This window comes from Rhinolophus sinicus, chromosome 3 (genome assembly GCF_057876585.1).
Source record: "Rhinolophus sinicus isolate RSI-liver-muscle chromosome 3, RSI-T2T, whole genome shotgun sequence".
Lineage (NCBI taxonomy): Eukaryota > Metazoa > Chordata > Mammalia > Chiroptera > Rhinolophidae > Rhinolophus > Rhinolophus sinicus.
The window spans coordinates 158,322,387-158,347,762 of NC_142503.1; the positions used below are offsets into that span (position 1 = coordinate 158,322,387).

At 39.1% G+C, this 25,376-nt stretch overlaps 1 protein-coding gene across 2 annotated transcripts in view; it reads left to right on the forward strand.

The window, feature by feature from the left end:
* Positions 1-25,376, forward strand: part of IQCH (IQ motif containing H) — a 188,267-nt gene that overhangs the window by 123,977 nt on the left and 38,914 nt on the right. For both annotated transcript variants that reach the window (XM_074327525.2, XM_088797317.1), the window contains 3 exons: positions 1,923-2,114; positions 16,331-16,451; positions 20,343-20,629. In XM_074327525.2, coding sequence (XP_074183626.1) covers positions 1,923-2,114; positions 16,331-16,451; positions 20,343-20,629 — 600 coding nt within the window. The remainder of the gene's footprint in view (positions 1-1,922; positions 2,115-16,330; positions 16,452-20,342; positions 20,630-25,376) is intronic.

Below are 25,376 nucleotides of genomic sequence, written 5' to 3' on the forward strand. Positions count from 1 at the left end.
AGTCAATGGCCTCGTGCCTACTGAGAGTTCAGTAATGTTTGATGGTATCATTATTATCATCATGACATTAGAGCTTGAACTTTTATCCCTTAAACTTCCATGTGATTGAGCCCAGTGTTTGAGGGAATACTGTTTCAAATAAAATGTAGAAGTGTGTATTCCAGGAAAGTTGCTTCCATGAGTGTTTTTTCTCCTTTATCTGTGTTGTTCATGTAATAGATATAATATAATACACTTGGTCGATTAACCAGCCAAACAAATGTATTTCACATATTAATGAGGAAAAACTTACATGTTTTATAGGTTATAACATTCAAAAGCTCAACAAAGCAGCAAATAGTTAAAGTTTTCAAGATTATAACTCTTTACAGCCTTGAAATTATAAAAAAAAGTCATTTGAAGAATCAAGACATTACCCGGAGTAAGATTTTTACTGATATATCCCCTCGCGCGAGGGAAGTAAGAGGAAAAATAAACATGTGGGATTACATCAAACTAAAAAGCTTTTTCACAGCAAAGGAAACCATCAATAAAACAAAAAGGGATCCTACTGATTGGGAAAAGATATTTGCCAATGATATATCTGATAAGGGGTTAATATCACAAATTTATAAAAAAACTCACTCAACTCAACTCCAAAAAAACAAACAACCCAATTAAAAAATGGGCAGAGGACATGAAGAGACATTTTTCTAAAAAGGACACACAGATGGCAAACAGACATATGAAGAAATGTTCAACCTCACTAACCATTAGAGAAATGCAAATAAAAACCACAATGAGATACCACCTCACCCCAGTCAGGATGGCTATCATCAATAAATCAACAAACAACAAGTGCTGGCGTGGATGCGGAGAAAAGGGAACGCTGGTGCACTGTTGGTGGGAATGCAGATTGGTGCAGCCACTATGGAAAACAGTTTGGAGATATCTCAAAAATCTGAAAATGGAACTACCTTATGATCCAGCAATCCCACTCCTAGGTATCTATCCGGAGAAATCCAAAACTCCAATTCAAAAATCTTTATGCACTCCTATGTTTATTGCAGCACTATATACAATAGCCAAGACCTGGAAACAACCGAAATGCCCATCAGTAGATGACTGGATTAAGAAACTGTGGTACATTTATACAATGGAGTATTACGCAGCCATAAAGAAGAAAGAAATCTTACCATTTGCAACAACATGGATGAACCTAGAGAACATTATGTTAAGTGAAATAAGTCAGAAAGAGAAAGACAAATACCATATGATCTCACTTATATGCGGAATCTAAAGAAAAGAATAAGTGAATGAACTAATCAGAAACAGTTTTGGAAACATGGAGGAAAAACAGAGGGTTGCTAGAGGGGCGGGGGGGTGGGGATAAGGGGAAGGTGAGAGGTTTTGGGAACGTACAGAGGGATAGTGGATGGGGGGAGGGGGGTTCACACAGTGTGAGGGATATAAATGATAAACGTCTAAGTTTTGCTTTGTCTTGTGCACCTGAAACTAATTTAAAAAATAAATAAATAAATAAATAAATAAAATAAATAAATAAAAATAAAAATAAAAAGAATCAATAAGTAAACACACAATTCTCTGAAAAAGAAAACAATACTAAGATTCAATTACAAATATTCAAGGATTCTTTATTTTGCCTTCAAAAGCAGGCAAAGTGATAATTTCAGAGTTTCTCATAAGTAAGACTATACTTTTAAAACATGTCTTTTATTCCACTGGCATGTGGTTTCTTCACATCATACAAATATATATATCACATAAAACTTCTTCCATCTAACGTAATAACTAGAAGATAACCGAATGAACAGACCATTTGAAATTACGACATGTGAGAAGTACAGCACCTAAGTTAATACAATAAAAAGGAAGCCAGGAAACTAGCTGTATTAAATGTCGCTATGTCGTCCTATCCACAGATGATAGAACAGCTGAGTCAGCTGGTCACTGATCACCTGGAAATCCAACGCTGGCTCTTTAAAATGGACTATGAGTTTGGAGGAAACGGGACTGCATTTTGTGACATACTTTCCCACTTAAAGTGCCGCAAGTGGGTCCTAAAGGAGAGTAGCAGATATGGCCATGAAGACTGGAAAAAGAAATGGGCACAGGTAAGTGTTCAATGGTGACATAAATCCAGTGTCTGTGAACTGTTAGGAGATGAAGCAAAAACCTTAGTTAGGAGATGAAAGCACTTTCTTCTAGGCTCAGCTGTGTCACCTACCAGCAGTGAGACCTTAGGCAAATCATTTTGCCTTTCGTGGGCAATAGGGTTGATTAGGTTATTTTAAATGCCCCTTCATTGGGCCCTGAAAATCCTCATCCATGTTTTCAAATTGATTATGAAAGTTAGGAAGTAATTTTTTTTTTTTTACCATATTCAGGTAACATTACAAATCTCATCATTTGCTCTAAGTGGGTCTTGATTTTATGGTTCTAACAACTGACATTATTAAGCTAGCCATATTTTATTATGAGAAAGAAATTCTATTAGTGAATGGTTGTCACCTGGAAGCTAATGTATAATAGCATTCTGTCAGCAGTCATATGTTTTTGAAGACAATTCAAGGAAATTTATATAACTGCTGGTCCCTGTGAGATGCTGAGAAAATAATACATCCCAGCCAGAAAATCTCCCAGCCAAAGCTGAACAATAGGTAAGAAGTCTTAGCATATGAGTGGACGTGTGTAGAATTTTCCATGTATGTTGGTGGAAAGATGAATTGTACAACTTCTTAGTCTGTTCCAACTTGCTTAATAATTAAAGTAATCTTATATGGCTCAATATATAAATTAAACCCATAATATGTAAATTAAACCTAGCATTCTAGAAGCTGCTTCACTTTACATCCAGGGGCCTACGCTCGCCTGGCTTCTCTTAATCCCAAATCTCCGTTTTGGCTGACCTACTGGTGACAGCATAACTGATGAGGAAAATTCAGACACAAATTCCCTTCACCTTTTCTTTCCCTACCGACGAGCATAGCAGTGGGCTGTGCAGTGATTTGCATCTCCTTCGAGCGTCCCACTACAGAAGTATATGAATCAAGACACAAGTGATAGGGAGGGAGGGGCACACAAGAGAGAATCGCATTATTCTTGTGAGAGTGAAACAACAAATAAATCTAGAAAGTCAGAAGAGAGAGTTCCTTTGACAAATGTTACCGTTCTTCCCATGATCTATTCTGGGCTTTTCTTCTCCCCTCCATCAATAAATGGACTAAATGCAGTACCTGTCATGGCCAGCTTTTTACATATTATTTAAAGGATACCAAAGTGAATTACTCTTCTAGAAAAAAAAAATAAAACAAGGAAAATGTATTTAATTTTGAGGCCCATAGAGGTTTCTCTTGTGTTCCCTTTGAACTGGATTTTGTCATCTTGTAAAGAATTTTCTTTTTAAGGCAAAACTGTTGAGATTCAGCGATGAAAAGTATGCCTTTTTATTTGAAAAGTTGAAATGTTAGTGTGCAACGTATTTGCTGGTCCAATATTTAAAACCAATCATTTTTAAAGAATTCTCCTGACACTAGACTATGATAAATTTGAAATGTTTGACTTTTAAGTTTAAAAAAATATTTAAAATATTGATGTTAGCTGAATTGCACATGGAAGCCTGACTATACATTATTTAATTTCAATTATTTTAAACTATCATTTGGTGACAAATTTTAAATTGTCACCAAACACATTTGGCCTTATTGTTAATGTTATTAAATGTGAAACTTGAATAATTAATAAGCTATCTAAATCATTTTTTTTAACACTTAAGAGGGGGAAAAAATTATGCAGAAATCTTTTTATACTCTGAGACCTATGCTTAGCCATGGTGTGGTTAGAAGCCAAAAATGAAAATAAAGCAGTTCTGAAGAGCTTTTTTTTTTTTTTTTGTAGGAAACTATTGACATTCTTTTGCCTTCAAAGTGAAATTGTATTCAGAGTACAAGTGAACTGCAATCTTCATTGAGTATAGCTATTGAGAATTTAGGATTGGAATTATCCTTTGTTCCAGAAGACCATCATAATAGTGCATATTTAGACATCAAAGCATTACTTATGAGCACAGGCATGTTTTAATGTCCTATTACAGTTTGTAGACCTGTTTCTTTTGATAATGAAGATGTTGTATCATCAAGCCTAGCCTGGCACATACAAAACATATGCTGGCAGGTTATTAAAAATATCAGCTTCTTGATGAAAGACTATCCTGCAGGCTAAGAGTCCAGAGAAAGACTCCATTCTGGGAGAATTATTAGAAATGAGATTATGACTGTAAGCACTAAATTATGTTAATACTTACAAATAGCATCATTTGCATAGCAGTTTATGACACGATACCATGATTTTTCTCATTGGTATATTGTAGGCAACAGATTAAAAATAAGGCTGTTTATGGGAGTTGGAACTGTTTTGAGATTCTCTTGCGTCTTATGCAGATATTGGTTTTAGATCTGGGCATGATTCAGTGTAGACACGAGGATATAATATAAAGATCATCTTTTTTCCTACCTACCTAATTTAGAACCAGTTATTTGGTCCCTGTGAGATGCAGATGAGACTTGAAACAAAGTCACAGAGTCGACAAATGCTAAAAAGCTATAATTCCATTTTAAAAAATCAGTATAGACACGTAGATGATTTTAGGAAAAGCAGAATGTTGCATGATGGCTACAATGAAAGCAGTACAAATCCCATTTTCCTTCGTGGTGGCTCAGTACCAACCTTGTTCTCTTCATCCTACCAGGTAACAAAACCTAATTCCCCCAAGAGGGTCCAATGAACTCACTCATTTAAGTCCTCAATGCTTGTTAAAGTTTAATGACTCCACACACTTGCACACACCCCAAACGCCCCACCCCAAGTCGGGGGTATTTCTTTTATTTAGGAGGAATAAAGGCGTAAGTCAAGGAAGGCAGCTTAGGGGAAAAGCCTTCTTGGACACACTCACTAGGACAGTGTAGGGAAAGCCAGGTAGACATTTGCTGTGGTACCAGTCCTTCTGGCAGCGTTTTCTTTCTTTTTTTAAAGGATAAATCTTCCCTCCCTCATTCCTGGGAGGTTGGCTCAGTGGCAGCGATGCTACTGGTGATCCTGCTTTGCAGGAGACTGTCACAGACAGTTTCTCCGTGAGAAGAGCTAAGGCAGTTTACTTTTGGGTTTCTCTATGCAGACCTTCTTTGAGCCTCTGTTTCCCCAGATGGAACGTGTAGGATTATAGAGGTCTTTTGTGTCACAGTTTTACCACTAATGAGAAAAGGGAAATTGAGCTGGCTCTGAGCTACTATATAATCTTGCTATTTTAGCCCTTTGCAAGAGCAATTTGACCTTTACTTGTACATTGGTGTACTTCATTAGACTTTTAAAGTTAATTTGCCAAGGAGGGAAATAAATAAATATAAATATAAATATAAATATATATATACAGAGAGAGAGAAAACCAAAAAATGTATACACATTTTAAGAAAGGAAAACACTATTAAAATTGTAATGCTCAATATATACCGATAATAAAAGATGAATAAAGTTATGTGTACACAAGTGGACACTTTGGTCAGCGTTGCTCAAACAGTAGTTTGCCTTAATCAGAAGTGTCTGGATGCTGATGGTGACCACTTTGAGCACCTCTTGTAATTGCAGACGTCAAACGTGATTTGTGTTCATCTTTTGTTATCAGTATATATTGACTATTACAATTTTAATACAGTTTTCCTCTCTTAAAATGTGTATACATTTTTTGGTATTATATATATATATATATATATATATATATATATATATATATACACACACACACACACTATATATATATATTATATATATACTAACATATATATACACTATATATAATATATATGACATATATATTATATATATATAATATATATATAAATTCAAGGCATCCAAGCCTAGAAAAAGTAGGATAAATCACAGTAGTTGTTTTGCTTCCTTGTAGAATGAAATCAGCAAACAAAATACACTATTACAAAAGAGAACCAACAGCCAATCAGTGTCTTGGAACTCCCTATGTCTCCATTGTGAAGACCTCCATCCATTCACATGGCCATGTAACTGGGTCATAGGAGCCACTATAGGATGGCTGGGTCTCGTGCCTTGTGTGAAATTTATTAGGTATTTATTAAGTGATCCCAAACAGCCATTACCCTGTACCGACATAATTTTTTAGAAAAGTTGAAAGGTAATATAACCACATTAAAGAAATATTTAATCAAGTAAGGACATAATCACTTTTATTAAACCTAGTTATTTTCATTTTTGTGTATTAATTTCCAAATGTGCTGCATTTATTTCTTATTGCTACAGTCATAGTGTATATGCTATTTAAATATCAGATCTTAAACGTTCTCCATGTTTACATGTAGTCATCACAATTAATGGCTGTATAATATTCCCTCATATTGATTTACTCTAACATGTTAAACCATTCAACTAAGTTGGAAAATTAGATTTCCAGCTTGCATTTTCTTTTTTCTTTTTGGTGGTGGTGGGTGGGAGGGAGGAAGGCATAAGAAGGAAAGATTTGTTTATTTTTATTTTTGGTTTTGTATACACTTCTCTTTGCTTCCGATGAATTATTTCTCTAGGAGAGAGACCCAGGAGCAGACTCCTTTACAGCTCTTGTTACATATTGCCACATGACTTTCAAAGAAGGTAGTACCCATTTCCAAAGCTACTGGCAGAGAGTAAGCATAGTTTTACCACCACCTTACCAGCACTGAATGTTATAAATAGTTTGCACTTTTATTTTAGATGTCAAATGCATCTTATAATTGCTGTTAGTTTACTAGCAAAATATCATTTTTCATGTCCTTATTTATTATTTGTATTTTATATCAAAAATACAACATCTTGGTATTAAGAGAAAATCTAGGTTTTCCTAAGTTAAGAGAAATTGTAGGATATCATTTTTCTCTAATCATTAAGCTACATTCATTTTTTATATTTTGTTTTTTATATTTGTTTATTTTTTATATTTGTTTTTTATATTTGTTTATTTTTTATATCTTAAAAACATGATTTCTTTTGTAGATCCATGAATATACTGTTAAGGTCTTGACACTTCCCTGTATTTTATAATAATAATTATTATTATTATATTGTAGAATACCTGCTGGGAATCAGGCATTTCAGCAATTTACATGAATTGTCTCATTCAATCACAGAAAAACCCTAAGGTTTTTACTCATTTACTACCACACCACTTTGGTAAGGAAGGTATTATTATTCTGTTTACAGGTGGAGAAACTGATGCTTGGGAAATTACATGACTTGCCCAAGTTCATATAGCTAATAAAAGGTATTCTAGCTAATAAATGGTCATACCTAGCTTGGAACCCACACCTACTCCAGTGCTCTGGCCACACCAAGCTGAACCCATTTAGAAAAGACCCCTTGTTTGAAAATCCCCAAGCAGTGTTCTCTCTCAGGTCCTGCCACTGTGACTCGCTGCCCTTGTGGCAGGTTTTCTGCTTTCTAGAGACTTTTGGGAAATACAAAGGTCCCTAGAACATAGCAGCCATTGCTCTTGAATTTCTATAGCACACCAAGGTTATTAGAAAGGGACCATGGACTCTCCAAGTCTCTATCTCTTCATCTGTAAAGAGGGATAATATGGGTACCTACCTTGTGGGGAGGTGGTGAGAATTAAATAAGATAACCCTTGTGAATCGGCTAGTCCTGTATTTACGGTAGCACACAATACGCCTTCAAAAATTCTGTTATTATTATTACCATAAAATTGCATTACATCTGAAACCATAAAACTCCTAGAAGAAAATGTAGGAAGAAAGTTTACAGATATTACCCGGAGTAAGATTTTTACTGATATATCCCCTCGGGCAAGGGAAGTAAGAGAAAAAAATAAACGTGGGATTACGTTAAACTAAAAAGTTTTTTCACAGCAAAGGAAACCATCAATAAAACAAAAAGAGATCCTACTGAATGGGAGAAGATGTTTGTCAATGATATATCTGATAAGGGGTTAATATCCAAAATTTATAAAAAACTCAACTCCAAAAAAACAAACAACCCAATTAAAAAATGGGCAGAGGACATGAAGAGACATTTTTCTAAAGAGGACGTACAGATGGCAAACAGACATATGAAAAAATGCTCAACCTCACTAATCATTAGAGAAATGCAAATAAAAACCACAATGAACTACCACCTCACCCCAGTCAAAATGGCTATCATCAATAAATCAACAAACAACAAGTGCTGGCGAGGATGTGGAGAAAAGGGAACCCTTGTGCACTGTTGGTGGGATTGCAGATTGGTGCAGCCACTATGTAAAACAGTATGGCAGTATCTCAAAAAACTGAAAATGGAACTACCTTATGACCCAGCAATTCCACTCCTAGGTATATACCCAGAGAAATCCAAAACTCTAATTTGAAAAAATTTATGCACCCCTATGTTTATTGCAGCACTATACACAATAGCCAAGGTGTGGAAACAACCGAAATGCCCATCAATAGATGACTGGATTAAGAAACTGTGGTACGTTTATACAATGGAGTATTATGCAGCCATAAAGAAGAATGAAATCTTACCATTTGCAACAATATGGATGGACCTAGAGAACATTATGCTAAGTGAAATTAAGTCAGACAGAGAAAGACAAATACCATATGATCTCACTTACATGTGAAATCTAAAGAAAAGAATAAATGAATGAACTAATCACAAATAGCCTCAGAGATATGGAGGAAAAACTGAGGGTTGCTAGATGAGAGGAAGGGTGGGGATGAAGGAGAAGGTGAGGGGATTAGAAAGCACAATCGATAATGACAAGATTGCCATGGGGATACGAAAGCCAGTTTGGGGAATATAATCAATAATGTTGTAAAGATTTTGTAGGGTATCTGATGGACACTTGTCTCATTAGGGAGACCACATCAGGGATGATGTAGATGCCTGATCACTGCACTGTACACCTGAAGCTGAAGCTGAACAGTAATGAAAGTCAACTATAATTATATATATATATACATATATATATATATATATATATATATATATATATATATATATATATATATATATATGTATATATATATATATATATATATATAGCCACAAGAAGTGGAGTACAGCATTAGGAATAGAGACAGTGGAAATGTAACGGTACGCGATATAGAGGGGTAGTAGATTGGGGCAGGGGGTTATCACTTTGTGAGGGATACAAATGATAAATGTCTAACTATTACATTGTTTTGTACACCTGAAACTAATGTTTTAGAAAAAGAGAAAACAAAAGAAAGAAAGAGCACAAATCTCACACTTAAAGGAGTATAAGTTATATATTTTCCCTCACATAACCTAATCCACTCCCTGGATTTTTACCTAAATATCAGATGCATCCCCAAGTTTGATTAGATCCTCTTCAATGATATACATGAAGAATAACATCTTTGTGCATAAAATATAATTGAGCTTTTTAAAGCGGAAAAAAAATTGCATTACAATTAAATTGCAGGCAATGTTGAACAAATATGCACAATTTAATTTTCCTTTGGTGATTTAGACGATCTTGTAGGGTCTTTTAGGCTTCCAGAATATTTTTCTATGCATCAATTATCATTGTATAGAATTGTGGTTGTTGAAGATACAGAATGGTGACCCAATTATGCCTAGCCAATGATTTATCCAGATAATGCCTTTAAAAGAATAAACCTTGGTAGTGCCCTGGTTTCTTATCATTTGAAAAGAGAAAATAATTCTAGTTACTTGAACTTTCTACATGTTGAGTAAAGAGGCATTGACCTGATAAAGTAGAGATTATTCTCACCACAAGATTGAGACCTGGTTACTTCATTTTCTGGTTCCAGTTGGTGTCTTTTCTAATTAGTGTAGCAGCACGTCACCACAGTCGTTGGAAAGTCTTAATCATTTACATATTTTTCCTTATCTCTGAAAATGACTTAGAATGTTTTCTTCCAGTTCAATGGTTATTTTCATGAAGCTGCCAGGGTTGGGTTTGAGGTGCTTCTCTGTGCCTGAGGAAGATGAGAGGAGAGGGAAAATTGCATCCCCAAGTTAAATGAAAGCTGGGTCCCCCTTCCGAGGACCTATAATAATCAGCTATACAAGCTGTTGGTTTGTGTGTCCTATTGATTTAATATGCTTCTAATCAGTACATAAAGCTATGGGCCTGCAGTGTTAATTTTTCATATGCTTACAAAGTACCCTTTGATTTTCTGTCACACGTTAATTACAGCGTTTTGCCATTAAATAGGAAGCTTTGTGTAAACTAATTACTAGGTAATCATTGTCTACTGCAAGCGTGCTGTTTGTACCTTTTATTTTATTCTAAAAATGCACAGATCTCACAGTCTGGAAACACTCTACCTTCCAGCCATTAGCTCTCACTAATTCATAGCATTATTGTGGTGAGAGTGGAGGAGTTGTAATTGTTGTGGTATCAGAGCTGTTAATTACCGGAGTAAACAGTTGAAATGGTGCCAAGGTCTATTGTACAAGGCAGAGAAAAGGAGGTTTAAATGTTACTCCCACCATCTGGGGACTAGGGGGAGAGGCAAATGCTTGAGAACAGCAGTGAGGCGCTATCGCCGCCTCAGCTCCAGGGTTGGCGGCCATATGGATCCGGAATATCCTGAATCAATTGAATTTAACTGCCAGTTTTTCGCAATAACAGCGTGGAAGGAAGAATAAAGCAAAAGATGAGAGGAACGAGAATTGGTTAGTGTTTTCACATCCAGGAAGTCCTCGTTGGAGTTGTTTTGGAAATATCTGCTTTGCTGAAAACCACAAAGCAGGCGTGGGTATTTATTTGGACCCAATTTAGAATGAGTTTTACTCTCCTTTGCCAGCGACTGCGCCATTTGCTTCTGGTCATCTGTCCTCAGTGCCCCTGGGGAAGAGAGGGAGAAGACTGGGACTTTCATGTAATTGTGCCAGATCAAACAAAATTCCTCACTTTTGGAATTCACTGATTTATTGCACTGGTTTTTTAATGAGCATAGTCCATGGAAAGAAAACAATCATAAATACATAAGGCTATTACATTGCCTTAAGTACGTATATACGTCTGTACATGTGGGAATATCAAGGAAAGTACAGCTCTTCACTCTGATTAAGAGAAGTAAATGTTTGCCCATTCCTTTTGTATAAAATAAAAATACAATGGTCTCTCATTTCATTCCACAGATTCACCCTTCTCCCCTACCACTTGAATGAAAAATCAAGTCCAAAGGGCACATGTGTTTTCTTTTGTTTTTAATTTTTAATTAAAGAGATTTTTCAGCATATGCAATTTTTTTCAATCAGTAATATTTCTCTAACTGGAAAGAAAGAAACTGATTGCCAATAATAATTATAGCTACTTCCACTTATGGTTGATTTTTAAACCACATGGTTTCTTTTTTAAAATACTGTGTCATTTTTAAAACAGGCATATGTATTTACTTGATGTCACGCATATTTAATTTCCTTTAAACCCATTTTCCAACATTAAATATATTTTTAAAAAATCTGCCACTTGCTGCTGTAATTACTTTTTAATATCATTCCCAAAACATCAACGTATTCTTCTTTTTTTAAACCACCCTGGATTATTTATTTTTAATTGTTCCTTTAGCAGATGTTGAAGTAATTCTGGGTGTAATGTAAACAACTCTTTTAAAGAGAACGATCACAGACTGCCACATGCTCCATGAACCAAGGACAGTGTTTGTCAGGCTTTATGATGGCAGTTTGGGTCGCGGAAAAAATTTTCTGCTTTTCTGTATGTGCAGAGTTCAATTACGAATTTCAAGAAATGCTTAATCTTTATCTATCGAAACCCCAGCATGCAGCATGACTGGCTGAGCCTAGAAAGAAAACCATGGCCCCCTATGGGGAGGGGAAAAAGGAAACAGCAGTTTAAGTGCTGGGAAGTTGAACAGAAATGAACCTTTGTAGAGTTTCTGGTTGGGGCGAAGCGGTTGTGCTGAGCTTTGGAATGGCGGCGCGACATATGTGCCTCAGTTGGACAAAACGCTTCTCAAGTCAAATCAACTTGCTAGGCCTGCACGTTGGTGCAAGGTGGAGGCCTAGATAATGAGGGACAGACTCCTCAAGAAGCAGCGAGTGGATAATGCTACATAAGTATGGAATTATATACCGCATTTTCACCATTCTGTTTAATGAGAGCCGCCGCCGCAGCGAATCACTTGCCACACAGCCGAAATGGGCCATTAGCTATCAAGGGAAAATTGTCTTTGCCGCTTTCAGCAGATGGAGCAAATATTTTACAAAGCAATTTTACATACCAAAAACATTTGTGTGCCTTAGTAATGTTGGCTGTTTTACATTATGTTACCTTCTACAGCAGCATAATTTTCCATCTCATCGAAGGCAAAGTTGGCATTTTTGATTTTTAAATTCTCAATTAACAATTAAACATGGAGTATTAAAGCAGTCCTTAAACTTTAAGTAGGTGTGGGAAGTAGTTTATGACTTGCTGAAGACATTTTCATTTTTTTTCTTCCTCCTCTCAGCATATTTTTGCACTCTAAAGAGGGACTATTTCTAATGATCTAATGGAAAGGAATGAGTGAAACGTCACTACTGATTGCAGAACGAGAATAACCAATGCATAGAGTGATCAGAGCATTTGCTGGCTTCTAATGTCCCTCACGGATTGTGGTTACATGGTTTGGCCCACCCACTTGTATCAGTTTAAAATGTTTAAGCTTCAAGTAACGGCAAACCCAATTCAAAATAGCTTTAACAATAAAGAGAATTTATTATCTTAGCTAACTGAAAGTCCAAAGATTGTTCTAGCTTCACACAAGGATTAATCCAGTGGCTAAACATCACTCAGGACCCATTTGTCCTCTGTACCACACATATGATCTGCTCCATCCTCAGGCTGGCTGTCCTCAGGGTTAAAAGATGGCCTATGTAGATGATCTAATGTGACCCAGAGTGATCATTTATGCCCGCTGATGGTACTTACAGACCCCATTGCAATGTGGCATCCTGGCAGCCACCGGATTTGAATCCCAGTTTTGCTACTTCATGCCTGTGTGACATGAAACGGGGATGATAGTAACCGCTCAGAGAGTGATTTTTGAGATAATAAATATAAACCCCCTCCTCATGCAGGCCCACCACTTGGTAAGCTCTCAATAAGCGAGAGCTATTATTTTACCTGAAAAATGACTGTAGTTGTAAAAAGTAGTCCATGCACAGCAAAGTAACCTTTCTAAACTCAGCCTTGAATTTGGATCCCTCCCTTCTCTCTCTCTCTGTGCCACTAGCCAATTAAAATCCTGAGCACCTTTCATGGTCGCCCACACTTTGCCCTCTGAAAGAGGCAGCAGAAGTGAGAGGACTCACCCAGGGTCCGAAGGCAGCCAGAGAGCTCCTGCGGCCTCACTGTGTGAGTGTAGAACCCCTGGTCCCTCTTCTGTTACATGCGACATTTGCTTGGCTAGTCCATATGGCCCCTTTCAACCCTGACAGTCTTGCTTAGTTTTCCAGGTCACTGTCTTGTCCTTTTGGCCTTATGCCACCCTCCGTTCCTCCATTTAAGGATATCAGAAACCTCTACAAAGCAGAAGGTAGGTAGGTCTCTTGGTTTCTCTTTTTGAATACCACCGAACAATGCCTGATGTGGGAGATTTGAGATGATTAGCCAAGACGTTATTTTTCTGAATTCAGACAAAATGAGTTTTGGTGGGACTGATATTTAGAACAGTCTAATTTGTATTCCTTCTTGCTCCTTTCCCATCTTCCTGAATACACACACACACACACACACACACACACACACACACACACACAGAATTTACTTCAGAAAGTTAACTCTCTGGAGTTTGAAGTAGCTTTAGTCATTGAGGGCAGTATTAAATTGGATATGCTAGCAGCTTCCCCTGAGATATCCTGAATTTCCTTCAGTGAAATATCTCTTCCTTCAAATTTACACTTTCTTGTTAGAAAAAGAGAGCGAGCTGAGCGGCGAGGTCCATGCTGGATAGATAAGATCTCTCGGCTGCATCGGTCAGGCTGCTGGAGGCCCTGTGCCTTCTGTAGATGCCCTGGAACCCTCCAAGGTCATGACTCTTGTCACACTCTCAGGGGCAAATGTGGGTACTGGACAAAGGGTGGCAAGGCTGTGCTGTGGCGTAAATGGGGCTGAAGTTCCTTCTGATGGGAAGGGCTCTAGAGCCACCAGCTCCACAAAGGCCAGCTGCCCATGTGCATGGCCAGAGCCAGTACAATCATGAGGGAATGAAAATCTGGAATTCTGATTTTTTCCAAAAGTAAAGATTACTTTTCTAACATTTGCTTATCATCCACAAGGTCCATACTTTCCTTCTCACAGCCCCAGAGTCGTTAGGTCTCAATGATCTGCCCCATGTGGGCCATAGGCTCTCTGAAACACTGACTTAGTAGTCCATCACGTCGATGTGACTCACAGCAAAGAAACTTTCTAAGGACTCGTTCTTAAGTTTGTAAGATAGAGGAGATGTGCCCCAGTGGGCTTGTCACTTGGTTTTCCCAAGCCCAGTGGGAACCCACAGCCATACTTCCTCAGCCCGGCTTTGGGGCATTGGTCTTCTTTGTTAGAATGAATGGTTTTAACTGAAACAAAGGAAGCACAGAAAGAAAGATGGGTGTGGAGAATAGTGCTCAAAGGGGGGGCCCAGGTTGTTGCAACTGCGTGTCTTGTCTGCTTCTTTATGCTTTAGATTCAGGGCTTTGGGAAGATGAGGGAATGTACAGTGAAGAGCAGAGAAAACGTGTACTTTGTGCAAGATATGAGAGGGGAAAGTCCCACTGCTTTGACAGCGATTTCTGTGCCTCCACGTCCCACGGCAGAGGCTGGCTGCGTGAGTCGGCCTCCCCAACCCTGATAACAACCTCCCCACACCGTGCAGACTCTCCCTGAGTGAGTGTGTGCCAGGACACTCTCCCTTTCTCTTGACATTTTTGTTCTGTATGTCCAGCTCTTACTAAGCTAACTAACGAGACTCTCCCACCAGGATTTCCTGGATATTTCAGAAATTATTCAGATTATTTCGACCTACCTAGAGTATATATGCATATACTCTCAGATGTTTGTTGTCTACTGTAGATTTTCAGGGGGCACTAGACCCGGAATGAACCAGATGTTCCAAGGAGCTGGGGGGTTTGGGGGGAGGAGGACGATAATCTTGTAAGGGCAGGCAACTTGGAAATAAATGCGTATACAGATTGTTTCTAAGATTCTTTCTAGCCCCACTTGCCAAAGGTGATTCTTTTTCGATTCCTCCAAATTACTGAGTGTTCACTAATAGATTGGGAGGTTCCCAGCAGCCCAAAGCAAGCCTGAGTCCTTCTTGCCAGAGTCCCATATTTTAAAATGAATACTGCCTGTCAAATGGTTTTGTATCTATGACCCTGCCCTACTTTAGACAGAAATAAAATCTGAAGAGGTAGCTTCCATTTGAAAATTTTTACATAGTCTTTTCTATTTGAAAATTTTTAGCTAGTCTAAGACAATCCAAAAGAAAAATAGTGTCCTGGAAAACCGAGTCTTTTTGTATCAAAAAGTCAGGCTTCTTATTCATTAGAAGGTTCCCTGCTGTTTTCATTTTGACAGTTGCTTTATGGTAATGTGGGGCCAGCCTCACCTGTAGTCAGATGAGGCTGTGACCTAGTGGGGAGCTGTGGCCTTGGGGGACTGAGGGCGGCCCCTCCCCACCTCCCTCTTCTAACCTGCCCCCACCTCAAACCCCACCTTTACAGTGTCAGCCTGAAGTTTAAGGCTTTGATCCCAAGGCTGTAGGACGTGGAGTCACCCCCAACAAGAGAAAAGAGCACAGCTTTAAAAGATGTAGGTGCCAAAGAAAGACCGTACCCACTCTGTAATTTCTCCTAGGGTCAGCCCTGGTAGTATCATAGAATAAAAAACTTTCAGGTCCGAAGGATCTTAGGAAAAAGGTCCATTAACTCCACATTTTACATCAAGGGAAACTGAGGTCCCGAGTTGGGGGGCACGTTGCCCAAGGATGCTCAGCTGGTCAGACTGCTGCGGGTCTGAAGCCGGAGTTACCTGATGCTCAGGCAGAAGGCTGCCTTCGGAGAAAACAGGCACAGGGAGCGGCAGTATTCAGGGGGCCAAATCACTTGGAAATATGAAAACGAAAGTGGCTGGGAAAATAAAGAAATTTTCAAAATGGCTTTCTGACTCTGGATAAACAGTAACCACATTTTTTTTTTTTTTTGCCTGTTGGAGGCCTGGTTTTTAATCACTCCACAAGCAGTTTCCATTTCTGTAGTAAAATTGCTTGTGGTTCTATTTAATTTGTTTCTGCAGGAGCCAGCTTTGCTGAAGATCTCCGAGGAGCTGGCGGGCATTTTAGCACAGCACGCTCAGCCAGTCAATGAGAGACGCTTCCCGACGTGGAGGAAATTCCTCCACACATTTCTCAGTCAAGGTAAATAAGACTGTAAAGTTTCTGGTGAGCATCCGTCTCCACAACCTTGAATTCTAGTTTTGGGTCGACCTGGGGCCGACTTAAACACTTTACATCTCTTCTGTTGGTGTAGGAACGTGCTCCTACAAGCGGACTCTTTTAAACTGTTCCTAAGTATCTATCCTGCTCTTAGTCTCATACGTAAATAGGAACCGTGCACACCAAGCTTGTCTTGCATAACTCAAGATTCCCGCCTGTTGTTTGCACCACAAAGGTGAGCTTAGGAATCGGGTGACCTGGATCTCAGTCTCATCCAGGTTGATGAGCAAGGCTCTTCAACCCTCAGAGGCCCAGTTTCTTCACTCACCTACTTCACAGGGTTGTTGGGAAGATTCAGCGAGAAACACGGAAAGGAAAGTTTCTACCACAGAGCCCGACCCCAGATAGAGCATTCATAGATGCTGGTTTCCTCTTCCGTTTCCTAGGAGAACAGAAATGGTCTCGCCTCCAGATCTAAACGTAGCATTTCTAAATAAGAATCCTCTGCAGTCCTGGAACAAAGGCAGCCTCCATTCCTTCATCCCCCTCCTCCTAACTCATCCTCCTTCTCTAAGGACATTAGGAGGTTCCCTGCGAATGAGGGACTGAAGAGAGTGACTGCCGTGTATCCCCAGGGACGTGTATCCCCAGGGACACCCAGGCCATGCCCCTCACTCTCTAGGAGGTTACAGAGTAAGACAGATGTTCTTATATGCTTACCCACGTGAATGATAGCAGAAGGCTAGTATTACAGAAAACAGAAGAGACCTTTCCACTCTATTCACCACTATCAGGTGATAACATTATATTAACATTAATATATAACAATATCATAATAATGTTCTATGCTAACAGCAGCAGCAACAACACAAGGATGATAATAGCAGTGACGATAACATAATAAGCACCAACAGTGCTAATTGTGTGCCTGCACTATTCTTAGTATACGTAGTAATTCATTTATTTGATCCTCCTAAGAATCTTAGGAGGTGGGTACCATTATCACCCTTGTTTTATAAAGGGGGAAACTGAGGTACAAAAGGTTAACCAACTCACCCCAAATCACTCTGTTGCTATGTAGCAGCGCCAATAAAAGGCTATGTCTGTGTTGCTCTAGGAGTCTTGGCCAGAGCCAGGGGGTATATTTATGAAGGAACGCAGGCTCAGCGATGACAGAGCATCAGGAAGGACAGATTTGTTGGTTACTGGAATACACTGTGTGTTAGAACACATAGCAAACACTCTGCTAATTAACTACTCAAGTAAGGGGTTGGATGGCCAGCCATCTAACAAGAATGCCGAAAAGGGGTGTTCACAGGAGGGGGAGGTCATGCTGTGTGGTCCCCAGTATTCTCTCCAATCTGTTTCTATGATGCTACAAATTTCCACACGTACTCACTGACAAAGTAAAACTCAGAGTCAACCCCAAGCATAACTAGAAGAAAATAAGGTACCTACAACAACAAAAATGGTCAAGAATAAGAGATTCTTTTTAAGTTAGGAGGGGAAGACGAGGAAGATCTCCAAGTCCATCCAGGACAGGATATTAGGAAGTTTCCAGATCTTCCAAGGTCAGCCTGCAAATCTTCCTCTAATCTATGCATTTTCACGTGAGCTTTGTAGATTAGAAAGGGTTTTCCCAGCCACTGTCTTCCTTGAGCTGTAAAACCACAAGCTTAGGCTTTGCCTTGACATCCAGTTCATCTCTCCCTTCTTTCCTTCCTCCCTCCCTCCCTTCTTTCTTTTCCTCCTTCCTTCCTTCCTCTCTCCCTTCATTCCTTTCCTTCCTTCTTTCTTTTCTCCTTCTTCTTCCTCTTCTCCTTCCCCTTCCCCCTCTCCCTTCCCCCTCTCCCTTCCCCCTCTCCCTCTCCCTCTCCCTCTCCCTCTCCCTCTCCCTCCCCTCCCCCTCCCCCTCCCCCTCCCCCTCTCCCTCCTCCTCTCCCTCTCCCTCTCCCTCTGTCTCTCTCTCATGTTGTAAACACAGTGCCTGTTTATGGGAGGCAGAACTAGCTTTATTGAGTCAATTTATAGATGAAGAAACAGGCGCAAAACTAGGAAGTGACTCAACAAATACATGGTGAATGGGAACAGAGCTGGATCCTACAATTTTAGCACATCTCAGAAATCCGGTCCTACAAAGGTGTTTTCTAAGTCATGTGTTTTTATACCTCTGCCCAGCTCTGAGCCTAGTATATACATCAGACCTACATAAATGTTCACTGACTAAACAAGTCCTTCCCCCAAGGTTTCCTGACTCTAAGGTCACCTTCTCCTGCCATCTTCCACCATTGTCCCTTTCATTTCATATCTGCTCTTTCAGTACGCTTATGGTCACGAAATGTGCTACAGAGGGGATTTCTGCATTGCCATGGTCTTATATCAAAGGCAATACAGTTTTTAAAAAGAAGAATTAATTCCTTTGAAGGGAAAATAATTAACAGCAAAAAGTCATGGTTATGGTGCTGAGAAAACAATACAAATAAGCTACTTTGAAGTAAAAATAATCTTATAAGTATAAAGGACAATGTGTTTCCACTATCTTTCGAAATGTAGGTGACAGCGAAAGCCACAAAGTTATCTGTCTCAATCAGACACACACAATAGGTTTCTTTGTGGGTTTTGTTGTTGTTGTTTTGCTGCATTTACCTTGTTAAATCTCCAACAACTGTATTTCGGTACAGCACACACGAGTCGGTCTCATCTAAGAAAAGCACGTCTCAAACCAACCAAAAAGATAAATCAGTTTTCCTTCTGCAACTCAGCTTTCTTTGGGGCCAGCTCCAACCACCTTTACAGACACTTAAGGCAAGTGCCTTTTATATGAAGTAACAGATGGCTGCATTTGAGAACTTCTAAAATATCTGGATTTAACCCTATATGCCATTCAAAGCCTGCGGGCAGAGACCACCTCCCAGCAAATTTGTGAAATTAGCAGGCCAAGTTTCTCTTAATACTGTCAGGCTCCAGAGTCCGCCACGTCTAGGGGACACATAGCTGTTCCTACTTTGAAAATATATCATCTGATTCTTTACAAGTAACATTAAATTTTTTTTTTTTAATAAAAGGGATATATACAGTAAGATCTATGTTAGGCCTGAAAACAGAAAATCAGGGCCATGTAATTTTTTGTGGACAACCACCACTGAGCCAGCCCACAAATAAATAACCTAGGGCTAGTATTGTTGCTGTGCTGTGGCATCAAATTTGCCTGTATGATTTTTGTTCTTCAGAGAAAAAGGTAAAATGTGATATATTGTAAAGCTTTCATTATCAGCAAGGAGGAAGGAAGCACACCTGTTCCTTAAGGAAGGCAGCACCTCCTGGCTCTGTATTTTAAAGAATGTTTTACAACTGGCCTTCTCTAGGAGTCCTTTGGCTGACATAATATAATGGTCACTATTTCAAAAGGCAGTGGAACGGAACAGAAAGGGTCCTGGTCAGTAGGGTATGAACTGTGGACTGTGAGCAGTTAATTCCCCCCGAGGGATTTGTCTATAGGCCTTATGTGCATCATTTACGTAACGAACGGGCATAGACGTAATGATCTTTACAGTGTTTTCCTAATTATGATCAGAATCAAAACTGCCATCCATTGAGTCCCACTGTATGCCAAGCATTGGGCTAACCACTGAAAATACTGTATCTCAAAGACACAACAATCTTGTGAGGTCGGTTTTATTATGCCCATTGTACAGATGAGGAAAAGGAAGTCCGGAGAATTGAAGTTACTTGCCCAAACTCTCACAAGACATGGTACATGCAGGCTCTGAGACCCAGTCCATCGGTTATAGCCCGGCCTCTTTCCTCCTGCTCTAGAGTGGGGCATAGTCCTTGTGAACGAATCCTTTCACCTACTCCATGCTTTCCCCCCAGGAGGTGTGGCCGAAGCATACCCACCTGCAGAAAGCGTCACCAATCTGACGGTGGACATGCTGATAGAGCCCAACGGAGAAATCAGGGTGCTATCAATGGGAGACCAGTTTCATGCGGAAGGCCCCTTCATCTCCTCCGGTACCACCATGCCTCAGACCTCAGTGGATCCCCAAGTTCTCAGTTCTTTGTGTCTCCGAATTGGAAACGCTTGTAAAATGAGAAATGTGGTTGGTTACTTTTCTATAGACCTGGTGACTTTCATTGATCCAAGCACCATGGAACAGCAGGTAAGTAGACTTGATACCATGTGAAATACTAAAATATGTAGACTCCATAGTGTCCACACCCATGCAACAGGGCATATAAGGGAGCTTCTAAGACCCACTGCTCGTCAGATAAGCTGAATCGGTAAACTCTGCATTTACATGGTCCGTGCCAATCCGTGTGAGACCAGGCTGTACGTCGGGAAGTACAAGACCAGGGTCTTCTCATTCAGGTGCAGTTGGAGTTTAAATGATTACAGCTCATCCCAGAGAGCTCTGTTGATTGGGCCTCAATTCTCTGCCTGGGTCTTATTGTGAGATTATTGTATGCCTTTCAGGGATCGAACCTTTCTAGAACCTGTTCTTAAATAGAAGGCCAATCACTAGAAAGGAGTTCAGAGTCCTTGTTTCTGTTCCTTTTCTTAGTTCACCAGCAACTTAGGTTGTCAATATTTTCTTCTAAAAAATGTGTTACGAAATATTTCATAAATATAAAAAGGTCCAAATAATAATGAATATCACGTGTCCCTACCCAGCTTAAAATAAAGTGCCAGTACCACCTCCAGTCCTTTGTACCTCTTGCCAAGCCTCCTCGCCCGGTCCTTCTTCCTTCCAGAAGTAGCCACTGTCTTACATTTGCAACTTTGATTCCTTTCCATATTATGCTTTTACTGCACATGGGAATACCCATGAATAACATAGTTTCATCAACTTTGTGCAGATCATAACCTCCTCTATGTTATTATTCTACAGCATGCTTTTATTCACTGTTACATCCGTGACATCCTTCATGTGCACATGTGTGGCTCTGATGTATAATATTCTAAATTATAATGTTTAAACTCCCTACTAGTACTTCACAGGACTTGTTTTTTTAAATGTTCAGTTCCTCCTCTGTGAGTGTTGGGTGACCACACCTCTGTCTAAAGGATGAAATGGCTTCCTGCCCTCCCTCTCCAAATATCCTCTGGCCATCCAACACTAGATATATTCTAGCTGTTTTATATTAATTATTCTCTTTTACGATTCTCCATTTCAGTCAGATGATGGTTTCAAAGTAAGAGTTTATATTGTGGGCAGTTTTCCGCTTATTCAATAATCATTTTCCATTTGCCTTCCTGGACCCTCCCTTGGTTTTACATTCTTTTTCTCAGGCCCGCAGATTAAGAGAGAAAAGGATAAACTGAAGGGCATTCAGAAATAATCTACCCTGGGTGGAGGGAGGATGGAAACAGTGCCCTCTGGTGGAAGAGCTGGGTGGCAGGGAAGCAGGAGGAGGAAAATACGCCCTCTCCAAACGGCTGTCGGCTGTCATGAGAAAGAAGGATTAAAGCTGCAATCCTTTGGGCGGTAGGGAGGACGGAACTATGGGGAGAGTTGACTTGTGGTTTTTACTTATTCGTGCTTGGTATAGGGAGATTTGCACATGGCAGTGGGAGGGATCTTCTCCAAACACAGAGCTGGTCCTGTCCCTGGGCTTACCACCTTTCCAGGGTTCTGGGATAGAGGTTCCACCCTTCCCCTGACTGGTCCCATGTACCTCGCCAGCCTTTACTCACTCTAACTCCTCCTCTTTTTCTCTCTTTTCCAACCACACTGGCCTCTCTCTGTCTCCCTTATTCATCATAGTACCTCCTGCCACAGGGCCCTTACATATGCTGCCCCTCTGCCTGAAATGCTCTTCCTCTTCTTTATCTAGTTAATTCCCTTCCCGTCCATCATGTTTCAGCACAAGCCCCATTTTCTTAAGAAAGCCTTCCCTGACAAAGTCAAATTCACTTGTTTTAGGTTCTCACATCATGTACCTCTACTCCATATCACTTAACTTAGTCACAGTTTAAACTTATTTACATGATTATCTGATTAGAGCTGTCTCCCCCTGTAGAGTATAAGTTCTCTGAGGATCTGTACTATGTCTCTCTTTGCTCCCCACTCAATTCTCAGCACTATCTCTGCACAAAGTAGGTGTTCAGTAAATATTTGCTGAAAGAATGAATGAATAAACAACAGATGCTGGGTGGTGATGCCAAGGCATTTAGAGAAGGCGCTCAGACATCAGTTGACAGATGGGATAAGTAAATATTAACCCATTGTTCTCTGATTTTATCATACTATGATTTCTAATCCCTTCCTGTTAATACTTGAGTATATGGCCATTTGTGTTACAATTTTCAATAGGACATTGGAGGAAGTTCTCAGTGAGCGCACCAAAGGGTGTTTCTACGTTGGCAAGAGAAGTATGTTACCTCTTTGTGTGTGTGTGTGTTTGCAAAATCACTGGCATATTCTCTAGCCATTTTGCAAGTACCATCACTTCAGAAAGCACCTTAAGTTTGTTTTTCTAATTGGCATGTGTGTGGTGCCAGTGAAGAGACTGGCATATTATCAACCTCTGATTTTTGCCGGTCTAACAAAGAAAGAAATGTTAACTTGTTTTCCTCAGTATTTCTTTATTATTTATAATAAACATCTTTTCATATGTTTGTTGGCAACTTATATATCTTGTCTTAATTGTCTCATCATATCTTTTGCCCTTTTAAATTGGACTACAATACAAATGCTGATTTGTAGAAGCTCTTTGTATATAAGGAACTCTTATCCTCTGACTATTACACATGTTGCAAATATCTTCTCCCAGATAGTCATTTGTGGCTTTTCTCTTTTTTTCAGCCATGCTTCTCCATCATAAAATCATTGTTTTTCCTTTGTAATTTATTAGTAATATTTTGTGGAATTATTTTGTAGAGTACCAAGAGTACTCTAATATCTTACTGCTCATCAAACTTCAATCCACAAAACTTAGCATCCATTGCTAACTTTCTTCTGAGTCAGCCACCACTACGATGGTGGTAATTTTCTATTTCCATCATTCTTTCTACATTTATTCATTGGCAATCTACTGCAAGGAAGAGTTTTTCCTTCTCCATCTTTCATTTATGTATATATGCATGGATGTATGCTTGTGTGTATGCGTGTATGTATTTATACCAGTTCGAACTCATGAGTTTCTACTCGCTTCTGTCAATTGTATTATATACTTTTATCATTTCGATATTCAGATTGTCCCAAATTTGGCTAGTGGGAGGCCCTTCAGTGTGGCTCTTGTGTCCTTTTGATGTGTCCCATATTCTTTGAGCATTGTCTTACCTTCTAGCACAATGAGATGTTCCAGGTTCATCTTACACTTTCCCGAACCCAACCAAGGATCAACCTAAGAGCCTTGGGTCCTTTTAGTGGATCTAGACTTGTGCGCACTTCGGCAGCACATATACTGAAAAAAAGATCTGGGCTCTTAGTGTTCTCATTGCTACTGGAATGTTATTGCTTCTGATCTCTTTCAGTGGATAGAGCAAGAAAAAAATATATATATGTATATATTTTACACACACAAGCAAACATATACCTACGTCTATACATACATATTTATCCATCTATGACTATTTCTATCAGTGTATATATTTTTTCTATTTATTTCATTTAGTTTATTCATCCTTCTTTACTTTTATTATTCCAGCTGCTGGTATCTCATGTTATAGTTTTAAAATTGTGCCTATCATAATTTGACAAGCCTCTATCAGTGTATATATTTTAAAACCATGCATTCCTGCCAATATCTCGAAATTCCAATCTAGATTCTTTCTAGACTTCCCCTTTTCCACACTTAAAAATAGACACTTTCTCCAACAGTGACAAACCTGAGTCTCTTTATCCTCAATATATTTACTTATTTGCTCCATCAAATTATATATTTGTTCAAGGTAACCAACCAATATCCCAACCAATCCTGCTGTGTTCTTCACCTGCCACACCTGTGCTCCACCCCTATGCTTCCTGTACTTGGACACAGAACTCTGTCATTTGTGTTTTAAGTTTATTCGTAATGTTCTTCATCATACTGAAGTTTCAAATAGTCAATTCTAGCTCTTTATCTAAAGTACTGTATTACCTTGAGCTTATCACTTTCAGCTTCAGTTTTCTCAGCTATGAAACGATTAGGTTGGCTTATTTGACTTCTGAAGAACCTTAATGTTCAAAAATTATTTACTTCAATAATATTTTTATAGTATTTGTTTTTCACATTCAAAATTTAATAGTAGTAAAAATCCCTTTTTAAGAGCTGTCACAAGGAAATAATCACAAAGATTTATATATACATATATTAATCACAACATTATTAAGAATAGCAAAATTTCCAAATAGCACAAATTCCAATAATAGAGAATTTGTTAAGCAAATTATAATTGCTCAATAGAATTGAAAGCTATGAAAACAGTAAAACTGAAGATATTTTGAAGAATATTGAACAGGAAACTGTTCATAGAACAGTGGAAGGGTAAAATGCAGATTACAAAACAATAAATGTAACATGATAATTTTATAAAAAGAAAAAAAACATACATGCAGAGCAAAAAGAACCTAAAGAAATAAAAGATATTACAAGTCATTATTTCCGGATTGGAGGATTGGAGGTGTAGCAAGCAGAGTAATACTCCCCACCTCCCCACCCCTCCAAAGATGTCCGTGTCCTAATTCCTGAAACCTGTAAATGTTACCGTACATGGTAGCATGTATACGTGATGAACTAAAGGCTGTTGAGATGGGAAGATTATCCTGGATTATCCAGGTGGCCAGTGCAGTTACAAAGGTCCTGCTGGCTTTGAAAACGGAGGAAGTGACCATGAGCCAAGGAATGCAGGCGGCCTCTAGAAACTGGAAAAGGCAAGGAAACAGATTTTCCTCTAGAGCAGACAGGAGGAAGGAAGCCTTGATT